We start from the raw sequence: 19739 nt of genomic DNA, 5'->3' as shown, positions 1-19739 counted from the left end.
TGGTCTACGGAGATCATCTGAATCTGAAAGCAAAAGCGTATGCTTTTATACAACAAGTATAACCCCTCCTGTTGTGGGCCTTATACTTTGGTACATCCCTGAACTGCTTGCTCAGTCTCCTCTCGGCGCTATGGTTTTCTGTTTCTCTTCCCTGTGTGCTTCCAGACGCAGTTAAACTGTCACTAAAAGTTAATAGCGCCTGCATTCCACGATTATTGCTGTTAGTCACTCTACACAATGTGGGCAGTGCCTGTAACCAATTTAACTTGATAGTTGATTGCTGAGTCCCGTCAGCAAAGGGTTGTTTTAAGATTCAGTCCTGTAATCTTCTGTAGGAACTGGTTATATTGGTACCCCTTGAAGCATTTTTTTTCAGCTTGTGTCAACTCTTTTCAGTCTTAACATGGGCTATTAGGTTAGAAGACATAAGAGGGTAGTTTCATTAAGCCTGTTCTGTTTTCAATTTCATCTTTGATGACCTCAGTGAAGAAGGGAAGGAGTTACTGGGACTGTGCTTATGGATGAAAAATGAATAATGGCAAAGTGGGAGAACTGAAAACTAGTGATTAAATATTGTTGACTCTGCTTTTAAAATCTTGGATTGCTTCAGTTGCCTTGAGTGGTATTTGAATACATGGATTATTGAGACAATCAAAGCTTAAAGGTCCTGGATTTAAAGTTTCTAAAGGCTAGAAGTTTGTTGGTGTGGGTCAGAATGATCTTAATTCATGTATGAAAGCTCGGACACTAAAAGAATATGTAGTGGTTAGGGAAGATTTTACTGTTATACATTGCAAATATAATTTAAGTTGATGCAGCGTATGATGGCTCAACCCCAAACCACGGCCTGTTGTATTTTTGTATTATATCTGAACCCTGTAGGGCATGCAGCATAAAGGGCAAAGTAAATTTAATTGTGATAAAAACTGTCCTCTTGTCAGACGTTGTTATTACTGCAGGAGGAATTATATAGACACTGTGCAGAGTTTCAGGTGAATGGACAAAGTCACTGAAGTTCTCAATATGTTTCCCACCTGGGGAGTTTTGATAAATGCATGTCTATCAAGTTGAAATCTCTGTGTCTATTGGTCGAAGCGTAGGGATATCTAGTTGAAGACGATGGGTCTGTACATGTTAATCTGTAATTGAGAGACTATGTACAAGTTCTTTGCCATGAGGAAAATAAGTTAAAACTCCCTGTATCATAAAATGGAGGACAAAAACAAACCAGGTTAGGCATGGTTCAGCTCCTCGTAGCTTGACAAATGGCTCTACAAACAGCAGTTGTTCTTTTAACTTTACTTTTTAATGTGTGGTGCAGTTTATTATGGCGTTGTTGCAGCCTCTCCTCTGTTGAGCTTCTCAACATAAACACGCTTGGAGCAAAGTTGGCAGAGCAGAGACTCTGCGGTGGAGACAGTGAAGTGAATCAGGTGAAGATAACTCGAAGTTGTGATTTAAAACCTTCACAACTAAAATTACAGTACTTTATCAATACACCTTATCAACAGAAACTGTTCTGTCCATTGTCTCTCTTTTACTGACGCTACGTTTTACACAAGGCCATCACGCTGACTCCTCTACTTTTAAATTGAGACCTACGAATTACTGGTACTTTAACGTAACAACTCTTTAGCTCAGTTTGCCACATACTGGCATCTTAAAATATTTTTAAAAATTCTTGTGAACTTGGCTGCTAAGGTAAACCAGCCCCTCCTCCCTTTACCTAAAAGAAATGACTCACTTCAGCAAAGGGAGGATGACTGATACTAACTGAAGTCTGTGCTCTTCATTATTTCTATAGTGTTTATAGTGATTGTTGGTGTTGCTGGTTTAGAAACAACATACATCTTTGTTTTAAAGCTGAGCCGAGTCCAGACACTGGTGGCTTTGGTGAAGGGGTGAAGAGCTGATGTGATGTGGAGCAAGACTTCTGATTAGCTCAGTAGACCCTTGGGTGCTGGACATGATGAGAGCGGGAGGTGAATTAGGTGGAGAGCAACAGATAATGGAACAGTTTAAATTTGACAGCAACGAGATGGTTGGCTCAAAGGGCTTGTGGCAAAGTGAGATTGGTTTAACTGAAAGAGTGAATGCCATCGGTCACTGGATTGAGTTGTAAGAGGGAAGAGAGAGAGAAAGGAAGTACAGAGAGAGAGTAAATAAAAGACTGAACTTGAAGTAAGTTTAATTAAACAAGGGGCAAACCTGTGAAACTAGAAGAACGAGAAAGCTCAAGGCACAAAGAAAAGAGGATCAACTGCCAGTATGCAGAGTATGAGTTTTCACTGTGCAGACATTCTTCTCTCCCTTGTATCAGACAGGTAAACACAGTACGGGCTTTAAAACATTTCTTGATATCCGAAAGAGAGGATGTGATTGTCATGTTTGCCATTTTCAAATAGCAGGTTCCCATATGAACATTAGAACAGGTTTTGCTAATCATCTCTCCTGTTCATACAGGCCCAGAAGGTTCCCCCCATATAAAGTGATTTCAATGTAAGTTATGTTTTGTTCAAATGTGCTCGTCTCTTCCGATTATTAAAAAATTATCGCAGCAATCAAAAATGCATCTGTGGTCATGTGAGTGTTGTAATATGAAGAGAAAAATGGAAACCTTTATTTTATATATTATGCAGTATGCAGCCACTCTAAGCTCTCCATTTTGTTTGTTACATTTTAGGAAACCAAGACAGGTCACATATAGCTTACTTTGTGCCACACAAACTTACTCGTAGAGGCCAAGGATGACAAGATTATCAGTCAACATCACTCCTGCACTGCCGGGTATGCTGTTATTTCTTAGCTAGCATTTTACTAACATTTTGCTAACATATGCTAACATAAGATGTGACTGTACACAATGTGACATGTCCGTGAAGATCAGTCAATCAATATTGAACGGACAACAAACAAGGGGTCTTATCCATGGATTTAACAATTAATATCTGGGTACAGCATTGGAGATGGCACCCTGTTCATGAAAGCTGCTCAGTGGCCCATGAAGTCAAACAAGCTCGATTTCCTGGATATAAAATTAGCCGGATCTTCTGCGATGTGCAGCCCATAGAGCGTGCGCATTGTAGACTTTCTCCGACAGAGTCAGCTAACTTCTAGTTTAGTGCCTGGCTAACTTGAATACAAATAAACTGATTTATACATACATCATACATCATACATATACATACAATACACTCTTTACATCGCACACAATTTGTCTTTGTTTTCGGGACCTGAATAAATACGCCTTCCATGCGGTCTGGGTGTTGAGTGTTGCTTAAAGAGGTCCCCCAGCAACATCTTTTAACCATCTTGTTAACTTGTTTTTCCTTTAATATAGATGAACCGAGCATATAGTACATATAAACAGGAAAGTTGACCAAAGTATGTCAAAGTTCTGATCCTGCTCAACCGCTGTTGGAGCACAGGGTGAGAATGGGCAGGACTTGGGACGGGTCATTTGGCAACTCTAAATTGCCAATAGCTTTGAATGTGGGCATGAATGGTTGTTATGTTTGCCATTTTCAAATAGCAGGTTCCCATATGAACTTTCAAACAGGTTTTGCTAACTCTAATCACCTCTCCTGTTCATACAGGCCCAGAATATTCCCCCCATGTAAAGCAATTTCAATGTAAGTGATGTTCTGTTCAAACGTGCCTGTCTCTTCCTGGGAAACCATCGGTCTGGCATGAAATTTGAACCCATGACCCAGAAAAAAATTGTCACAGCATTCAAAAATGCATCTATGGTCATGTGAGTATTGTAATATGAAGAGAAAAATGGAAACCTTTATTTTATATATGCAGTATGCAGCCACTCTAAGCTCTCCATTTTGTTTGTTACATTTTATTATTCACCACTCGGCTAGAAAGAAGTTTAGAGGAAGGTGGTCATGAGACAACTGCAGATTGTGTTAGTGTGAGAAAAGCCGAAAGAGAAACCAAAGGCTAGTGAGTGAAAGACAGTCAACACAGACAAAAAACAGTACAGTAAATAAAGTAAATTCAACAGTAAGTTTTCTTTTTATTTAGCCCATAACAAGATGTTCAAATGGGGAAGCAACAGACATCATGATTAACGCTGTAAAAACGTTGTTTTGAAAGTGGCTCAACCAAGGGTAATTTTTGATAATGTTTACTAGGCACACCTTCACAGACGCACCTTTATGGTCACATTGCACCGAGCACATAAACAAACAAAGATTAGTCCGTTGAGTCATACTCCAGGTGGGTATAAATACCAAACTGTCATAGTACATATCACGTGGAGTAGAGGAGAAACATACTGGTGTCACCTGCGTAGTTCAGTAATGCATCACTGTGTAGTTACATAAGTGAAAACATAAAATGTAGTCACAAACATGAACATAATGGCATGCATTTACAAACACAGTTCCATTCATGATCCTGTAAATAGTTAGCACATGCACACAGCAATAGAGTCATGATAACGTTGTCAAAGAGGGAAACCTTTTTGTTGGGTTTTGCTCACAGTGCTTCATTTCTGCATCATGTTGATTCTCTGAAACCTCAAAAAGAAGATGCCTGATTCCTGGACTTAAGCTGGAGCGATGTGCCTTTGAACTCAGTCCATTCAGATTGCCCTAGGCCATACTGTCAGTCTGAAGTTGTACGTATGTCTATGTGTTTTTACTGCAAAGCCGCTTTAACACTGAAGACAAAGAAGTAGCTCATCGTAGTTTGCCATGAGCCACAGAGAAGGTGTAATCATAAAGAGGTCTGCAAACCTCATGATCTATTGTAATCTAAATGACGATAAAGAAGAGGAAAATCCAAGGTAAGCAGTGCTCAGGTGCAATGAAAATGAAAAAGCTTGAATTTCTTTTTAGTAAAGCAGGGCATTATGATGGTGCAGCATTGAGCACTGTCACCTAACAGCAAGAAGGTTGTGCGTGGGTTTTCTCCGGGTACTACAGCTTCCTAGCACAGTCCGAAGACATCTAAGTTAATTGACCGATCCCAAGCCCCGCTCCCCTTAGTTACTTTTACTAGATCGGACAAGCTTGACAATAAGAAACACTGCGATGCCGGTCCCCTTTAGCCAGCTGCAGCAGTGTTTAATAGGAGTCAGGCGATATAGTTTCAAGAAGTTGACAGCAAGGGCTACTGTACGTGATGGAAGGACATGTATTCACGATGTTAAGTTTTACAAATACAGCAGAAAGTCGAGCATTGAGGCCAAGTGATTCCTGTCTGAATGAAACCAAGACAGGTCACATATAGCCTACTTTGTGCCACACAAACTTACTCGTAGAGGCCAAGGATGACAGGATTATCAGTCAACATCACTCCTGCACTGCCGGGTATGCTGTTATGTGTTTTTTTGCTAACGTATGCTAACATAAGATGTGACTGTACACAATGTGACATGTCCGTGAAGATCAGTCAATCAATATTGAACGGACAACAAACAAGGGGTCTTATCCATGGATTTAACAATTAATATCTGGGTACAGCATTGGAGATGGCGCCCTGTTCATGAAAGCTGCTCAGTGGCCCATGAAGTCAAACAAGCTCGACTTCCTGGATATAAAATTAGCCGGATCTTCTGCGATGTGCAGCCCATAGAGCGTGCGCATTGTAGACTTTCTTCGACAGAGTCAGCTAACTTCTAGTTTAGTGCCCGGCTAACTTGAATACAAATAAACTGATTTAATCTTGCAAGTCTTCTGGACTTTCCAAATTTTATTGGACTGAATGGCTCAAATTTTATGGCTGCTTCTTTCACAATGTAAGCTCATGGGAAAAAGCCTGTTTTAACGCAATGTTGTAATCACACGATTTCGCCACAATAAAAGTTGGCTTCAAAGCCTGGCACTCTTCCTGGGGGCTTGGTCTCATCCTGGTGATGGTGTTGATGTTGAGCTGATGGTGAAGTCTACTACACAGTTTAATACACTCTTTACATCGCACACAATTTGTCTTTGTTTTCGGGACCTGAATAAATACGCCTTCCATGCGGTCTGGGTGTTGAGTGTTGCTTAAAGAGGTCCCCCAGCAACATCTTTTAACCATCTTGTTAACTTGTTTTTCCTTTGATATAGATGAACCGAGCATATAGTACATATAAGTTTAACAATAAACAGGAAAGTTTCCCAAAGTATGTCAAAGTTCTGATCCTGCTCAACCGCTGTTGGAGCACAGGGTGAGAATGGGCAGGGCTTAGGACGGGTTATTTGGCAACTCTAAATTGCTTATAGCTGTGAATGTGAGCACGAATGGTTGTCTTTTTTTGTGTGTCAGCCGTGTGATTGACTGGCTGGGATCGGCTCCAGACCGCCTGCGACCCTCTAGGGATGACTTGTATAGATAATGGATAATTACTTTATTTTACAGAGTGCCTTAGATTTTCCTTTTCTTCGGATTATTTAAAGCAACACTTGTTCTCTGATTTTACTTTGTTTCTGTTCTTTGACCTGTTGAAAACCTAAAAGCAAAGATACGCTGCGGCCTTCCTGTTTCACGTGGCTGTGCTGTCAAGACACAAAATGGGCATGCGAGAGGTTTCCCTCAGGCAATAAGACGAACACAACTTAAACTGACAATTTCCTTCAAGTCAGTGCATGAGAGTTGGATGACTCGTGTTATTTGCATTTCACGAAACTTGGGCTGTCTCCATTGTCAAGAGTTCAAACAAACAATTGCTAGGATGAAGAAAAATCTGGTTTACTCAGGAAAACATTCAAACCACAGAGCAAATCACCGCTAGGTCAACCATGCTAGAGTTTCCACAAAATGAAATATGTAGAGAGACACAGAGAAAGAGAGAGAACTCTTTTAAGCCTCTCTGTGTATTTGTACAGAGAATAAAATTCAGTCTTTATGAAGATTTAGTCGCAAGGCATCTTTCCTCCTCATCTTCCTCCTCTGTTTCTTCATCCCTGGTATGGGGGACAGAGGTCAGCAGCAGAGTGTCGGCATGGACTTCTTCGTCATCCGACTGGATCACAGGCGTGTCCGCTCCAGCCCCGCTGGTATCACTGGAGCCAGATGATGTAGAGGACATGCGAGGCTTTGAGCCGCGCTGAACTTCATTTTGCCGTTTCAAAGGTGCCCGCTCCCTGTAGACCACCTCTGCATCTTCATCCTCCTCATCCTCTTCTTCGTCCTCACCCTCTGTAGGCAGAAGCTGTTAGAAAGTGTCCATACATCATCTTTCAGTGCAAGTTATTTTAGCAGAGTTCACCTGCATTATTCAGTTTGTCTGGGTTCATGACAGTTGTGCGATGACTTACGTTATTTAAGGTGAAATGAGATAAGAAACCTCGATCACATTAAAACTTTTTTGTTTTTACATAAAATGAATTAAGTGCTTACAACAAAACAAAGCATTAATAAATCCAGGAATTTTTAAATGTAACCAGTGTTTTACGGATGTGACCGATCAGTTACATGTAAAAATGTTTAACCTCAACTTTAAATGGAGAAACTTAAATGTTTTACTTTTTTAATAATGTTTATATTAATCCTAAACACTGGTACTATAAGGCACAGTGTTGTGCCTTTTGTCTCTGAAGCAGTTTTTTTTTTTTTTTTTGTATTTTTGCCGATAACAGATTTGCAGATATTTTCTATCTATTTGCTGATGCCTGTGTAATGTTACTGTCTGCACATACTTTTCTATCTAACTGCACAGAATAACAAGTGTCTCTTACAATGGAATTAATATTATATGGTAACAATTAATTTCATGGTACGTAGATGATAATTATTAAGTAGCATATTTGAAATATCTTTGAAATTACCTTCCAATCACCACAGTAATTACCTCAAAATGTATTGAAAATGATCCTAGCATGTTTCAGTAATAATCTGCTATATTCTGCCAATAAGCAGTTAATAAATAGCTAATCATTTCTTTAATACATTTCCTGGAAACTTCACTCAGGTTTCATCTTAACGTCTGCTGCGCAAGCCACTAAATTAAAATGGGTTGTTGCAGCTCAACTTCCCACTAGTTGCCCATCAGTGAATTAAAGTAATTTTTTTTAACCATTTACATTTTCACCAATTTCTATCACTTGAGCGGATCAATACAACTTTGGGACATATTCCTAAATGCCGATTTTTTTTGTAGTTAGCCACCATGAATTGTTAATTATTGACAAATACAATTTCATTATCAAGAATCAAGAGATTAATGTCCCATTTTCAAAGTTGAATTCCTTAATTGTCTATTTAGGCCAATTTTAGGCCTTTTCATTTTTATTTATTCATTTAGTAGCCTGCTAGACAGAAACTAGTTAGAAATTAAAATGCATTATCTGCAGAAGTTATGCAGAAACCAGGTGGAAGTCTGCTGGAAATCTATGAAAGAAATTACCAGCTTTTTATTAACTGCTTGTTGGAAAATAGCAGAATATTATTTAATAATATCGGGGGAATGTTAAATACATTTTAAGGTAATTATTGTCGTAATTATGGGGTAATTTCAAAGAAATACCATGGTTTCTTGGTAATTACGACCTACTTACCATGAAATTGTAAAATAAAATGTTACCCATTATACCTGCAGTACTCTTATCAAACTGTCCCACTGGCAGATGGAGATATACAATGCAAAAGGTACATAATTGCAGTGCAACATTAAAAGCAATCAGCACCTGGTAGTGGAGATGCTAGCGCTCCCTCATCTGCTCCTGAGCCTGAGTTGAGGAACACGTCAAGGGCCTCCTGGTCAGAGATGTCCATCAGGTCCATCTGCTCCAGGACGTCCACATTTACCTCCATAGAAGAGATACTTCCCATGGGGGCTGCATATGCAGGCATACCAGCATAAATAACATAAATACACACTGTTTGTGTCAAAAGCAATACATAACATTTGAATTTTGACACAATGTACAGTACATTGGCCTATGATGTGCACTCTCAGTACTTTTGAGTCATAGTCACCTGTTTTTTAAATGTTCAGATGCATTTAAATTAGGTTAATAAATAATGACAATTAAGGAAAGACTGTATGGGTGAATGGTGTAAAAATCTTAACTATTAGATATCACCATGAAACTTTTGTTTGAATAGGCTAATGAGGCATTATTTATATTAAAGTGTGCTATTATGCAAACTTTTTCAGAGCAGAAATCTGAACAGTGGATGAAGCCAGGTTTAAAATTCCTGTTCTTGTTGTCAACAGTCATAAAAATATTTTTGGATTTTTGCCATGTTTGTAGGAATACAATTTTACATCAGTCAGGATATATAGTAAACAATATATATGAACAAACACCCCTGCAAAAACCTTCACAATATAGGAATAAAACTAGAAAGTTTGGTGTGTTTAAGTTATTCTGAAGTGGAGATGTCTGGCTCAGAGTATGAGAAAAAAGTCATTTTGAGAAAAAAAGAAGAGAAAGAAATATTTAAGATATGTAATTACATATGTACATTTTTAACAAAAAATAATACAGCACCGGTCAGTAGGATAAAGATGTATACAACCATGAAACTGTTTGATTACTTATATTAAAGCAATTAACAATAAACTAAAATAAACACCTGAATGTGTATTTTGGATGTTTTCTTTCCATTAGTCTATTGGAAGATAAATAGGCCCAAATTTTTAAAAAGTTTTTACCTGTGTTGTCTCACGCACACTAAAAATGTATTTCAAACCTGAAAATAGTTTGCTAAATCTTCTGCTGCTGTTCAGTTTCCCATCAGCATGTCACTTTCCAAACATTTCACACCCACTTTTCAAGTCAAGTAAATTTGATTTATTCAGCCTGATATCACGGATCACGAGGAACTTTACAATCTGTTCAGCATACGACACGCATCGTTGATAAAAAAAAAAAAAAAGCCTCCAGGTCAGAACGCCATGTAAGAATGTACCGTCACTCACGTTTCCTGCAGTCGATCTGCAGGTGAGAAGAGGGCAGGTAGTTGTCGACATCATGGTGGTAGACCTCTTCAAAAAAACGCTGTCTCTCCCTCAGCTTCAGGTGCTGGGCAGAGTCATTGTCCAACACCCTCTGTGAGATGTCTGTCTCCGCTGACCACAAAAACAAAAACAAGACACATACAAATACACTTAAAAAACATCAATCAACCATCACTACCTCCCTTAATTTCCTGTGATTTCTCTACTGTCTGTAAATGAAGGCAATAAATGCAGAATGGTTTACAAGAAAGTTAAATTAGGTCAGAAGAAGGTCATTTGAGATGGACATGTTTGTTTTTTGTTTGTGTCTGTTTGCCACCCTCTTACAGGAAGCTAATGGTTAACCTGATCTAGTACCCAAATTTGTAAAATTTATTGAAGCCAGTCCTTTGGAAATTCATGACAAGTCCTGTCAACACCCACGTCTAGCTGCAGGCTTTTACTTTATAGTTGCCAAACCTCCCAACAGAAGTGCCATTAGCTCATCCAATAGAAACACAGTAACGTCCAAAAGAAGATAAATTGAATATGTATGATTTGTCAGATGTTATCAGTGTTTAATGTCAAAAGAAATATTTTTCCAATACAAATAATAGCAGCCCTGTTTAACAATATTTTTAGTAAAGTAAATGCCAATAAATATGGCATTGAAAATTACTTCCAATGAAAAAAACTGAAATACTTTTCTCAGTAAGCTGCTGTCATATACAGTCTGTACATCAACGGAGTATTTTGTTTTCTTTACCCTTCGTCTTTCTTTCCCTTTATACTCCCACTTTCCTTCTGTCGGCCCTAAAGTAAAGGTTCTCATGACATTTTTCTGATCTCTAACAGTCGTCATTAAGTTTGATAGTCAGTTTGTTAACAAATGAAGATTGTACTAATGGCATCATTAGTAGCTATTTGATTAACCAAATATTTGCTCTGCACTTGTGACCAACTGCTCAAAACACAACTTTTGAAAAAGCATTCATTCAAATAAACATGTTGGAAGCTTCCCTGTCTAATCCTATCTTTCCATTACAACAGTGCAACATTACAGTGAGTATGCAAATATTTGCTGATGGGATTTGCATGAGTGCACGGTGTTTTTTGATTGGCTTTTAGGGTGTTAAGATAGGTTTGTCAGCTTAACTGTCAACCTGCAGCTTAAGCTAAGCTCACACCAAACAGTTTTAGCCCCGATTTTCTGGTCGCCTTTTGTTTGTTGAGGTTGCCGAAAAAAAAAGACCAGGATCGGTGACTAGTCGGCGCTTGCTCCCGTGTGTAACAATCGGCGTGTCTGTATTGTTCAAAGCCATGATCAAGGAGCTGGTTGATGTGTTGCCAATGCCTGCTGGCATCTAGCAGTTTAAATATCTGGCTGAGTCACTGACGGGTCGGGGAGCCAGGACTGAGTTGCAGCCAAAGTTAGTTTCTCCCTCTTTCCTCTTCCTCTCCGCTGTCAACAGCAGTAACTGTCCGAAACACGTCTTATCATGCATCCATTTGAATGGACTGAGCACAATGATAGCCTATAATGTCAGAATACATACATGAACCCGTTCAGTATTTGTAATCGTAATATGAGCAGGCAGTTTCACATTTTCAGTGCAATAATAAAAAATCCTTGCCGCCTTTCCCTGGACAATATTCGTTTCTTTTACTTTTTCACTGAAAATCAGCAAACAAACAACTATTCGGACCGCGTATTTCCCTTGTCACATTTTGCATATATGATCTTATAGTATGTAACCCCCTTACACTGATCAATCATATAGTGTGTAAACCAAAATGGCTGCAAGAATCCCGATTACAAGTAAGAAAAAGGTGCATAGTGGGAACAGCACAGCGATTTCGCAACTTTGAAAGATGTGTAGTGTTCCCAAGTACCACCGTTGATCTGCAGTTACTCTCTCCTTGGTGTTTACAGACTCATATGTATGAAACCAAAGGGTCCAGGAAAGGATGAGTCAGCTACTCTAAACCTCGTACATCTCTGAAGACTTTTCTCTACCCTAGCTAGCAATTTATGACATTACTGAGATATGTTTTTATTTCAATGCATGACAATACAGAGTGTTATGAAAAACAAACGAGCATCTGTCCTTAGGTCTACCTCCCGCTTTGACCTCTGCCAGGCTGTCCAGCTGTGGTTGTGTAACCATGCTACATCCTCCTCAGCGCACATTGTGCCCTAGCCCTGTGGGCCCCATGAGCTGACACTTTGAGTCATGTCACCAGTGTTTTAATGCAGTGAGTGTGTGTATGCATGCTCACGTAAACTGTATGTGTGTGTGCTTATGCATCCATGCTTTTGTGTGTGCATGTGTTTGTTTGCATCCTATTTAGGTTATGCTCATTTTGCCAGTATGTGTAACGTGTAACAAGCCTCCATGACTAACATGTTTACATGATGCCGACAGATGGATCGAGCATGCACAATAACAACATTCGCTTTGCTTCAGCTCCAGACCTTTAAGGTGCTTTTTCTTTGAAAAATTTTTTTAAAAAGAAGTAAATCTGTGTCACCCAGCCTCCCTCCTCAGACGACTCCATTTCCAGAGAGAAAGCTAGTCTGTCAGTCATTGCTCCACGGCCCTGGGGGTGTGTGTGTCCACACTTGTGCGCAACGGCCCTTTATTCTGTCATTCAAACTGACTGTAGAGGCAATAAACCACTCTGCAGTTCACAATCTGATATTTAACAGCAGCTGGGAACACAGTCAATGACATAAACCTTACACCTGACATTTTAAAGCTACTACAAGGAACTTTCCTTTTTTTTGTTGATTCTGGCGCCCCCTTTGGGAAAACAGTCATAACACTGAAAAATTAGTTAATTTTGATTTAGACTCACTGGGATAAGTTGGAATCTGACCCGTTTACAGACTTTAAGAATAACTATAATAATCTTAGAAATAGCGAGTCCTCTCGCTGATGGTCTTGTTTGCTTATGTAGGTCATATAGAGGGATCAGTACTAAATTTAGACTGTTTCATAACCAGTTAAAAGTTCTTTGTAGTAAGTCTTAATGCAACCACACTTAGAGTTACCGTTCTGAGGACAAAGGACCAGTCCAGCTCCGATTAAAATGAGAATCATGCACTGACAAATATCAAAACTATTTATTTGCAAACAAATTCACAAGTTAAAAATACAAAGAATGAAATCACGGCCAGGCCAGCAGGAGTTAGGCTTACCTAATACCCCCCTTTGACAGCGCTACTGCCTGACTGCTCCAGCCAGTTAAGTCCAGCGAGACAGCACACAGAAAAAAAACAGTGGGATGGAACTACTCGTGATCAATTCTTGCATGGCATTTGGCATGGAAAATTAAGGTAAAGTTGTATTAAAGACACAAATGGGGCATTTACTAACGTTCATGTCATAGAACATAGAACACTTCCAGGTTGCAGGACTCATTCTTGTGGCTCTCTATGGCCTCAATATGCCAAGCTGCCAAACCCTCCTGCCACCTCGGCCGCCTGCCAGTGTCCATGACCAGTCAGAAGTCATTATTTGGCAGCAGTGGGAAGCTTGAGACGAATAAACCAGTTACTATGTAACAGCATGACAAGGCTTCTGATGATGATGATGATGAAACTAAACAGCTTACGTAAACGTCGGTTATGCCCGCTGGCCTTATGGGGTCTCTCTCTCTCTGTCTCACTACTCGAGTTGAGATAGCCAGTGGACACGACCAGCCCACGCAAGTGCTCAGCTGCTCCATCTGTCTGCGTCTTCGCAGGAGAAAAACATGTATGTAAAAGATTGATTCATCTAGATAACCTCTGAGTTCTCATCCACCCTGCTGTGAAAGATGTGTAGGAGGTCTCCATGCAAATTAGCTGAGGTTACATTACTACCATGCTCTGCTTGAGACCCAGATGGTGTTCATATCCTCTGTTGTGGAATTCCTTGCTTTTGACAGGGTTTATTAACCGCCAACGATCCTTATGTGGCAGATATTTTTTTCCACCTTCAGTCTTGAGTCCAATGTTATTTACTCTTGACTTGTATCTATAAAGTTTGACTCTCTTAGGGACAGACCAATGGAACAAAAGAGCTTGTGACATATGGTCCCGGGAGAAATATTGCGTAATGAACAGCGGTTGACGTTACGAAGTATTTGGGGTGCTGCTTTACACATCTAGGCTACAAAATACAGGTCACGTGGAAAGGATTTACTGTAGGTGGGTCAAGGAACAGAGAACAGCTGTGAGAATGGCTGTTGCTTTGACGGGGAGGCGTTTGCCTTGGGATATTAAGAGACATTGCTTATAGAAGAGGAAGAAGAAAACAAAAAACAGGCTGGTTCCACACTGATTTACCAGATGTATTTTATGTCTATGACTGCCGACGCTCCACTGGAACACATCACGGCTCTGTAACGACTGATGCACAGTAGAGACGATATTATTTGAACAGAAGCCAGAATTATTAATTCAGTATGACTGCTGTGTGCAAAAAAGGGCTTCCGGACGTGTTTTACAACTCATTCTGCTGATGATTACCATGGGACACAGTAGCAGTGTTGTTACCGTTACCACTGCAAGACACAAGTCTCAGTTCAGGGATCACCACTGTGAAGGTGTTATCTGAGGACTGAAGGCTCTTCAACGAACATTCACCCTTTCCCAAAGTGAGATTGTGATGTTTTTACCATGTGGTGACACCACCAGCCTATGAGAATATTCACTCTGTCCCCTGTTCATTTCAGTTGAAGCCTGGGTGATTCAAGGATGTGTTTTCTGTTCGGTGTGATCTGTCTATTACTCTAATATTAACAGACTATAAAGTGCGGCTTGCTCTAATACGTTGTTTAGAGGCTGGCCCTTTGACTTTGAAAACAATGCTATATTTCCACCGTTGACTTTGCCTTTAGCCTCAGAGAGACCAAAACTCAGGGCCCGTGTCCACATAACATTTCTTTGTAGCAGAAAAGCGTTGGCACTGTGCTTGGGAGCGCTGGGTTGAAGTGCTTAGAAATAATGCTGTATGTTGGCTTTGATTGACATTAGCTAAGACCATGGTAACAGACGGCTAATTTCACTACTAACAACACATATCTCTGTTATGATAGTTCATGTCTGATCAAGCTCAGGATAGACAGACAATGTTCTTTCCTATTACTTAGTTATCATGGTTACGGGTGACGAGTCCTGCCTGATCTGATATGATGGGTTGCCAGAAAAAGAGCGGTGGTAAATTTGGGATATAGCTCTTCCACCCTTGAGGCTCCTGTGATTTTTTCCAACTCTCGCCAGTATGTGGACAAGCACAAGAGAGAATACTCATTCTGTCCTCAGACAGAGACAAAGTTGTTTCTGGTCACTAACTGAGTTAAACTTTACAGTATAACAGAGCTGCCCTCTGAAATCCCATAACACTCTGTGACAGGACCTATGCCCCCTACCCAGAAGTCCCTGCTCCATCTCAGCCCACACTGAACCATAATTACCTCAGGCTTAGAGTTACATAATACTGGTACAATCCGTTAACTGCACACCCTACAACACTGGACTCCTACAGCATTGTAGTGCATGACTACACAGCTTACTGCCTTGGTTGTGTGTACATGAATGCATGTAGGATGTCTGTGTTGGCTCACTTTGTGGGAAAAGAGAGTAAGAAAGAAAGAAAGAAGGAAAGAAGGAAAGAAGGAAAGGAGTTTGTCAAAGAAAGGAGAATGTGGTGTTATGTAACTTGAGCCTGCTGTGCATTATTCCTGGTATAAAGTAACTGTAGTGTCAGTGATTTGAGGCAAAGGGCTTTGCAGGGTCTGCTTGCCTCAGCTAAGGCTCATACTGACAAATAAAAGGGTGCAGTGACACCATGCTTTTGTTGTGTGTTAGTGCAAACACACACACAAACTGAATAGATATTATCTCATTTTCATTTATTCTCTTTAGTCTCCATTTTCCCATCCTTCCAGATTCCTTCTCCTTCAGACATGTTCACTCTTGCATTGCTGTTGATCACTTCGTCAGCACTTTCGCTATATTATGGAATCTAACACATGTAGAGGTGGTTGGTGTGTGTGTTTCAGAGAGGGGTGGGGGTGGGTGGTCCAGGGCCAGAGGTGTCAGTTGAGCTGAAGCACATGATTTCTTCATCCTCCTGATTATTCTTGCACAGTCTGATCCTCTTTCCACTTCCGCTGCTCTGCTCCTGATAATCCACACTGCTAGTTTTCATAATCCCATTTCAGATATGACACATCATTCTCTCAGGTTGTTGTATTTAGCCCCAGAAGGCAATATGTAATTCTTTCTCTCTGTTTTCCTCTCTCCGGCTACCTTATCAGCATCTTTCGACTGTGAATAAATGCGTCATGACCCACTGTATGTCATTTCAGTGGTGCAGTCATACATCAAAAGTCCTGGGAACTGCACTGGAAGGAAGGGAACAAATGTTCCTATTGAACCAAAGAGTCACATGGTGAAGCATTCATCCCCCTGTGGCAAGCGGAAAAAAGGAATCCCATGATCATCTTTCTGTTTTCAACGAATACAGAGACTGGCTGTTTGTGTGTGAGAGAGGGAGAGCTCGTAAAGCAGTTGCACTGCATGGCCAGTCACATTTGACAGCCCATCTATCTCTAAACTCCACCCCCTCCTCTTCAGGAGCTCCTACTTCCCCCCGGGGGCCAATGACGGTGTCACCCAGCTCACAGCAGTATACGGCCTCATCATCTTTAGGTATTACTGTTATTATTTACTGAACCAATCGCTTTCCTCTGCTGGCCTCGTAGCCACAGCAGTCCATCAAGCGTAAATCATTTATGAGTGAGATCACTGCACCACAACAGGAACCTCCCCCGCCATGCTTCCCCACTCCTTCTCCGCCCCCACACACATACATACAGGCATGTAGTAGAAGTAAATACCAATGTCCCACTGCCGTCATCTTCGTCATACTGCAGGAAGCTCTACCTGCAGTCTTGAGCAGCACATTCTTGAACCTATCATTTAAAATCTACATTGGTTTTTACTTCACTGTCATCTTGAGGTTTCTCTGATCCCAGTGGTGCAACTATATCTTGAATCTTGTCTAACCATCTGCTCTGTAAGTGTCTGATCAGATAGTGTATTCCCAGGCCGTTCCCATCCCCATTCCCAAAGCCATTAAGGCGCATCACTCAGGGCTAAATGCAAAGATGACCTCCAGCCATGTCCACTGCTCCCCATTTAGTTCAATCAAAACAGGGCTTTCAGAAGTCTCCACAGAGCTCCCATGTAGTGCTCTGCCTCACACAGAAAGGTATTCATTAAGGCAGCAAGTAGTATAAGAAAAAAGCAGATTATTCTCGTATCACTTAAACACAAAATACAGCTCATGTGCAGTAATGTGTTCAATTTAGAAGGAAGACACAATGTTCCCTCCGGCAAGCAGGTAGCAGTTAGCACGTCTTTCCTTGTTCTATATAAAGGGCTTCTTCCTGTTGCTTAGTCAGACGCTGAGAAGCAGTTGTTATCCTTTCACTGTGATTAAACCTCATCTGCATCAACAGTGTTGCACCACCTTCAAGGCTGTCAGGCTAACTTAGTTAAAAAGAAATAGCCTGTGGCTGTTATCATTACTTTGGACAAGTTGTTTTTTTACAGAAGTTGCTAATGAGGGATAAACTGAACATGCATAACTTTGTGTTTTTCATGAGCGATGATTTAATGCATCCCGGGGAGATGGTTTTTAATGCTGTAGCGCAGCGAAAATTATGTAACGGGCATGCAGTGCCTACTGTACACACTGTATGTAATGTGATTTGTAACTGCAGAATTAAACATCTCTCATTAAGGAGTTTACTGTTTTGTTGAGAGGCTCTGAATGATGAGTCGTGATTTGTGTGGAGCAGAAGCAGTATTAGGGAATAAATAACCTCCGTACAATAAAACTTTCCCTGGCCTGAGTTATGGAACAATATCCTGAGAGACCATACTGTGGAAATGAATGTAGTAAATCATTCCCCGAATGACAAAAAGCACATTAAGTCTTACGTTACAACAATGCAAAGTAAATCCCTGCAGAACATGAAGTTCAATACATTATACAATACTGCGAGTCTGCTTAGTACCACTTTCTCTTCAGCTGCATTTCTGTTAACTCATACACTGTTGGTTACTTACATGCCAGACGCTTGTTATGGTTGGTTGACCCAGTAGACGACATGATCCAGTGGATGTGGGACTGGCTGAAGAGAGTGTTTTGCCTTTGAGTGTGTGTAGATTTTTCTTCTCCCCTCCTGTCAAGGCTCCAGGACAGGATGCTGGTGTGTACAGTGTCTGGTCATCTATTCATTGCATCTCTTGACTTTTGGCACCAGGACTATCAAAGATAGTGTATTCACATTACACTTTACCTCCCTCCCCTCCTCTCCTCTCCTCTCCTCTCTTTCTTCCACTCTCTGCTCTGCCTTTTTGCTGTGTTTGGCGTCTCCCTCCCCCCCCCTTTTGATCGCCTTTGCTGTTCTTTCAAGGTTTTCCCTCTCACTGCTTCACACTCTCATCTCAGCCGCCTCTCCGTGTCTCACACACACAAACACAAACACACACACTCTCTTGCTCTCTCTCTGTCAGACAGACTCAGTAGGGTTGTAAGGAGCTGTGCAGCTTAGGGAAGGGGGGAGAGTGATAGTGGGCTACGGCATTGTGGCCTGTACCAAGTGGTGACGACGAGGGGGTCAACAGGATCAGGAGTAGTCTAGGCTTTTACATAATGTTGAGGAATATACCAGGATTAGACCCCTCCCATCTCAACCATCACCGCCTTGCTGTAGATTTTTTATTATTCACTTTGTTGTAGGATGAAAGCTTGAGAAGTGAGCTGTGATAAGAGAGGAGGTACTGCATATTAATAAATCACCACACTCTCTCAGGATCACTAGAGTGAAATTCACATAATCCCCACACTGTATGTTACATGTAATACAATTTATGTAATGCTATGGAATGTTATATGAATCATGTTATATCATGTTATGTTAAATGACTGCGTTAATTGTTTTATTGTTTTAATTTATCTCTTGAATAGTATTATTTTCTTATAAAATATACTTTATAAAGGATTTATAGTTTTGACCAGATTAAAGGTCCAGTGTGAAGGATTAAGGGGGATCATCTGGCAGAAATGGAATAGAATGTTATAATTATGTATTTATTAGTGTATAATCACCTGAAACTAAGAATCGTTGCATTTTAGTTACTTTAAAATAAGCCTTTCATATATAGGGAATATGCAGAATACTGTTGCACAGTATGTGTCTACAGTAGCCCAGAATGGACAAACCAAGCACTTGCTCTTGAGAGGGGCTTATGCGTTCTTCATTTTTAATGGCCACCGTGGGCAAGTGTGACAGGACAGGGGATGCTCAGTTCTTTGCACTGGACCTTAAAGGAGCAATTTGTAAGATAGCATTTTAGTTTAAAACATTCAAACAACATTCACTTTGTACCGCAGGAGGTGAGTTTCGGCTGGGAGATACATGCCAATGTTTCATTAGCTCATGGCTAACTAGCTATAAGCTAATAAGCTAGCTTGCTACAGCCAAGCATAGCTATCAAAGAGCAGCAGTTGACTGTTACCCGGTTGATACCTATATTTTTGGAGCCACCTTCAAATTCTGGCCATATTTTGCACATTTAAAGAGTATTCTAAGAGTTTAGTATTGCACTTTAATAAAGTTGTCAGACTGTCAAGAGAAAATTCAAAATAAGACAAAAACTCGTCAAAAAAAGCGTCCCTGTGTCTGTACCTGCTAACACCACCATGCTATCATGCTCAGAGGGGCAAAGCTAACATGCAAATGCAGGTGTAATGTTTACCATCTTAGTTTGGTCTGTTAGCATGCCGGCATT

At 40.5% G+C, this 19739-nt stretch overlaps 1 protein-coding gene across 1 annotated transcript; it reads right to left on the bottom strand.

Annotated features, from left to right (window-relative positions):
* Positions 1–6841: 6841 nt before the first annotated feature.
* On the bottom strand, positions 6842–18054 carry LOC140999361 (dysbindin-like). The gene is made up of 4 exons (XM_073469715.1): positions 18012–18054; positions 9866–10015; positions 8625–8774; positions 6842–7137 (listed from the first exon to the last, which is right to left on the bottom strand). Exons 1-4 carry the CDS (start codon positions 18052–18054, stop codon positions 6842–6844), a joined length of 639 nt encoding a protein of 212 aa, XP_073325816.1.
* Positions 18055–19739: the final 1685 nt, after the last annotated feature.

Source organism: Pagrus major, chromosome 7 (assembly GCF_040436345.1).
Source record: "Pagrus major chromosome 7, Pma_NU_1.0".
NCBI lineage: Eukaryota > Metazoa > Chordata > Actinopteri > Spariformes > Sparidae > Pagrus > Pagrus major.
This window is presented reverse-complemented; position numbering and strand designations above follow the sequence as displayed.

Excerpts from the sequence above, each read along its gene's own strand:
- LOC140999361 (XM_073469715.1), bottom strand. The coding sequence starts at position 18,054 with ATGTCGTCTACTGGGTCAACCAACCATAACAAGCGTCTGGCAT. Across the intron at positions 8,775-9,865 it reads GCAGATCGACTGCAGGAAAC|CCCCCATGGGAAGTATCTCT; the intron begins GTGAGTGACGGT and ends CTGCATATGCAG. Across the intron at positions 7,138-8,624 it reads GCTAGCATCTCCACTACCAG|AGGGTGAGGACGAAGAAGAG; the intron begins GTGCTGATTGCT and ends TTCTGCCTACAG.